This window comes from Cyclopterus lumpus, chromosome 24 (genome assembly GCF_009769545.1).
Source record: "Cyclopterus lumpus isolate fCycLum1 chromosome 24, fCycLum1.pri, whole genome shotgun sequence".
Classification (NCBI taxonomy): Eukaryota; Metazoa; Chordata; class Actinopteri; order Perciformes; family Cyclopteridae; genus Cyclopterus; species Cyclopterus lumpus.
In genome coordinates this window covers 1,165,421-1,169,161 of record NC_046989.1, presented here as the reverse complement: position 1 = coordinate 1,169,161, position 3,741 = coordinate 1,165,421, and the positions used below count along the sequence as shown (strand labels likewise).

The 3,741-nt window shown below is 49.1% G+C and overlaps 1 protein-coding gene across 1 annotated transcript; it reads left to right on the top strand.

Annotated features, from left to right (window-relative positions):
* Nucleotides 1-956: 956 nt before the first annotated feature.
* Nucleotides 957-1,675, top strand: LOC117727699 (mucin-20-like). The gene is made up of 2 exons (XM_034528126.1): nt 957-1,396; nt 1,549-1,675. Exons 1-2 carry the CDS (start codon nt 957-959, stop codon nt 1,673-1,675), a joined length of 567 nt encoding a protein of 188 aa, XP_034384017.1.
* The last annotated feature ends 2,066 nt before the right edge of the window (nt 1,676-3,741 follow it).

The window sequence follows — 3,741 nt, the reverse complement described above, 5'->3', positions numbered from 1 at the left end:
ACCTGAAGTCACCTGCTTTGATTGAATTCAGAAGCCTTCAATGTTTCATGAACGTGTTCCCCTCCAACAAACACAAAAGTTTCCTACTTTTCGTTCTCGTTGCTCATTAGAAGTGCGCTCGGTGCATATAGGTCAGAACGGATTTACACAATCATCATTTTAAACAGACAATTAATTCTCAGGGGATAACGCTCAAATTCATTACTAATCATTACTTATGTAAACCTCTAAAGTGCCTTCGTTTTCCATTTCGACATCAATTTCAGCACGCGCACACAATTAGAGCGCTCTGCTTTATTTAGACCGCTGCCTCTGTCGGCTCGAGATAAAACACGCGAGTGATGTCAGTCGGCCCGCAGAGTCGGCACCCGTTAGTGTTCCGGTCGGCTAATCTATGCTAATGAGGGATCAAACCCCGGCTCGGGGGCCTCGTTTGGAGACGTCGGAGGACGTGGTGTGTGTGTGTGTGTGTGTGTGTGTGTGTGGGGAGGGTTCTATTTGATTTCCTTCCACCTCTCCCGGAGGCCTTGAAGGATGCTGTCTGACAGCACTCATGAGCAGGTTGACCCGCAAAGGGTTCTGAAGCCCTTTTTATTAAAATTGTGAAAATAGATTCTGCTCGCTCTCCTGCTTCCACTTCCTCCAGATGATTCATTCAGTGAGTCGGGACGTGATGAACGTGTCGTATATATATCATATGTATATCGTATATATATCGCGGTGAGACGGATGAGCTTGTGCCAACATGGAGATCCACGGCCGTGAAGATCTGTTGGTCGTAGTGGAGAGGAGGTTCATAGTGTCATAGAGCTCCATCGCGGCTCTGCTCCACACGGCGTCACTTAAAGTGGGACGCGGTGGCCACAAGGGGGCAGAAGAACTCCTTATTAGCTCATGGAAATGTTGACTAGAGTCTGAAATACACCTGTTTTAGTTTTTTGTCTTGAGAGAAGGCGATGACCACACCCACCCGGAGGAGCGACCACACCCACCCGGAGGAGCGACCACATCCACAGGGAGGAGCGACCACACCCACAGGGAGGAGCAACCACACCCACCCGGAGGAGCGACCACACCCACCCGGAGGAGCGACCACACCCACAGGGAGTAGCGACCGCACCCACCCGGAGGAGCGACCGCACCCACCCGGAGGAGCGACCTCACCCACCCGTAGGAGCGACCACACCCACCTGCAGGAGCAACCACACCCACAGGGAGGAGCGACCACACCCACCCGGAGGAGCGACCACATCCACAGGGAGGAGCGACCACACCCACAGGGAGAAGCAACCACACCCACCCGGAGGAGCGACCACACCCACAGGGAGGAGCGACCACACCCACCCGGAGGATCTACCACACCCACAGGGAGGAGCGACCACACCCACCCGGAGGAGCGACCACACCCACCCGGAGGAGCGACCACACCCACCCGGAGGAGCGACCTCACCCACCCGGAGGAGCCACCACACCCACAGGGAGGAGCGACCACACCCACCCGGAGGAGCGACCTCACCCACCCGGAGGAGCGACCGCACCCACCCGGAGGAGCGACCGCACCCACCCAGAGGAGCGACCACACCCACCCGGAGGAGCGACCACACCCACCCGGAGGAGCGACCACACCCACCCTGAGGAGCGACCACACCCACCCAGAGGAGCGACCACATTCTGAACGTATTTGAGAGCGTAGCGTTGGTATGATGAGGCTCACAGCACTTCAACAATGTGATCAGAAAGAAGTGAAGTGAGCCGGCCTCCGCTCATCTCTCCTGCAGGCTACTTTAGAGAGAGGTGCATTGTGGGTAGTGTGAGCGCCAGGTTTTCTGGTTCTGCTGCTTTGATTTTGATCATTAAAAAACAAACATTGTGAGTGTGAAAGGAGCGCGACGATGAATCAGTAGAATGTTCTTTGTGAGAGCAGCTCCCACATTTAAGTCTTATTCTTTTTGCTTTATTTAAATAAACTAAATAAAGTGATGTCACAGACACACTTTTAAAAACAGATCCAAAGTGCTTCACCAGATGGAAATGGCAAACAATGATGAAAAAACAAGTTAAAACAGGTCTCAGCTGATTAAACTCCTCACTGACCCGACTCCTCTTCACTGCTCTTCAATGGAGTCATCTTTACTTTCTATTATTGTGACCAATCTATGTACATATTGTGTTTAGATACATTTAAAACATGTGAAAGTGTGTTTTAGCTGAAATCATAATCTTTCTATAACTAACCGGCGTGTTTTATTAGTTTAAAGTGCAGATGCTTCTGAGATAAAACGCTCAACAATCTACATTTTTTACTTCCATATGAATCTTCATCTTTATTTCTTTATGATAAATATGTTGTTTTGGGAAAAACAACATATTTATCATCTGATTTAATCATGTTGTTGCGCCCCCCCCCCCCCCCCCCCCCCCCCCCCCCCCCTAATTAACAAGAACAATGTAGAGCATCTGAAAAGATCCGTAAACATTGAATTTCCTCTTTGAAGCCAAGGAAATAAAATCATCATCATTGGTCTTCCTGCTAATGCCATTCGACCTCTACAGCTCATCCAGAATGCAGCTGCTCGGCTGGTCTTCAACCTCCTAAATTTACCCACAATCCTCCGCTCCTCCGCGACCTTCACTGGTTACCGGTGGCCGCCCGCATCCACTTCAAAACATTGGTACTTGCGTACCGTGCTGCGAACAGATCGGGTCCGGTCTACACCCAGGACATGGTCTAACCTCACACCCCAGCCCGTTCACTTCGCTCGGCTTCTGCCAATCTGCTTGTAGCTCCTTCACTTCGAGCTAAATCACGACTGTTTGCTGTGCTGGCTCCTCATTGGTGGAACGAGCTCCCCATTGACATCAGGACAGCAGAAAGTCTCTACATCTTCCGGCGCAAACTAAAAACACATCTCTTTCGACTATACCTTGAATAGGTAGCACTTAAATGCCGTAGTAGCACTTAAATGTCCCTTACCGATAGCACTTCAGTAGCACTTAAATGGCACTTACGGATAGTACTTTGTAGTTTGACTTTATTGAAGAAATTGTACTTGCTTGATTCTTGTTGTTCTGAGTTTGGACTCACGGTTTAATGCACTTATTGTAAGTCGCTTTGGATAAAAGCGTCAGCTAAATGACATGTAATGTAATGTAATGTAACAAGAATAAGTTTGCTAGCAAAGGAAACGAGGAGGACCTTTGCAGTAATTACAAGGCTGAAGGAATCACAACAGAAATCATAATGAACATTCACCGAGGCCTTGAACATCATTTTAATAAACATTTGCTCTGAGGAGAGTTGACATTCAGCACAGAGATATTAACGGCTCGTTGACAGCTGGCGGAGGTTTAGTGTCTCTGATCGCCGAGGATGAGGAGCAGAGGGAGGACGAAGAGGGGTGGAGTCTACTCCGCCTGCCAGGCAACAGGTGGGGCTGAGAAGCTCCGATGGAGAGTGAGAAGCATCTTCAGAAGAAGGAACCCGTCTGCTCCTCCAAACCTTTTACTCTTCAAACGTTCTTCAAAATAAAAGCTAGTTTCTCTTTTGAATATGAAAAGTGTTCTCTCTGAATAATCAATACTCATCCCGTCTCATGCTGTTACAGAGAGCGGTTACAGAGAATAGTTACAGAGAGCAGTTACAGAGAGCGGTTACAGAGAACAGTTACAGAGAACAGTTACAGAGAACAGTTACAGAGAACAGTTACAGAGAACAGTTACAGAGAGCGGTTACAGAGAGCA

Coding starts and splice junctions, on each gene's coding strand:
- LOC117727699 (XM_034528126.1), top strand. CDS start 957: ATGACCACACCCACCCGGAGGAGCGACCACACCCACCCGGAGGAGCGA. Junction 1,397..1,548: donor GACCACACCCACCCGGAGGA/GCGACCACACCC, acceptor ACCCACCCGGAG/GAGCGACCGCACCCACCCAG.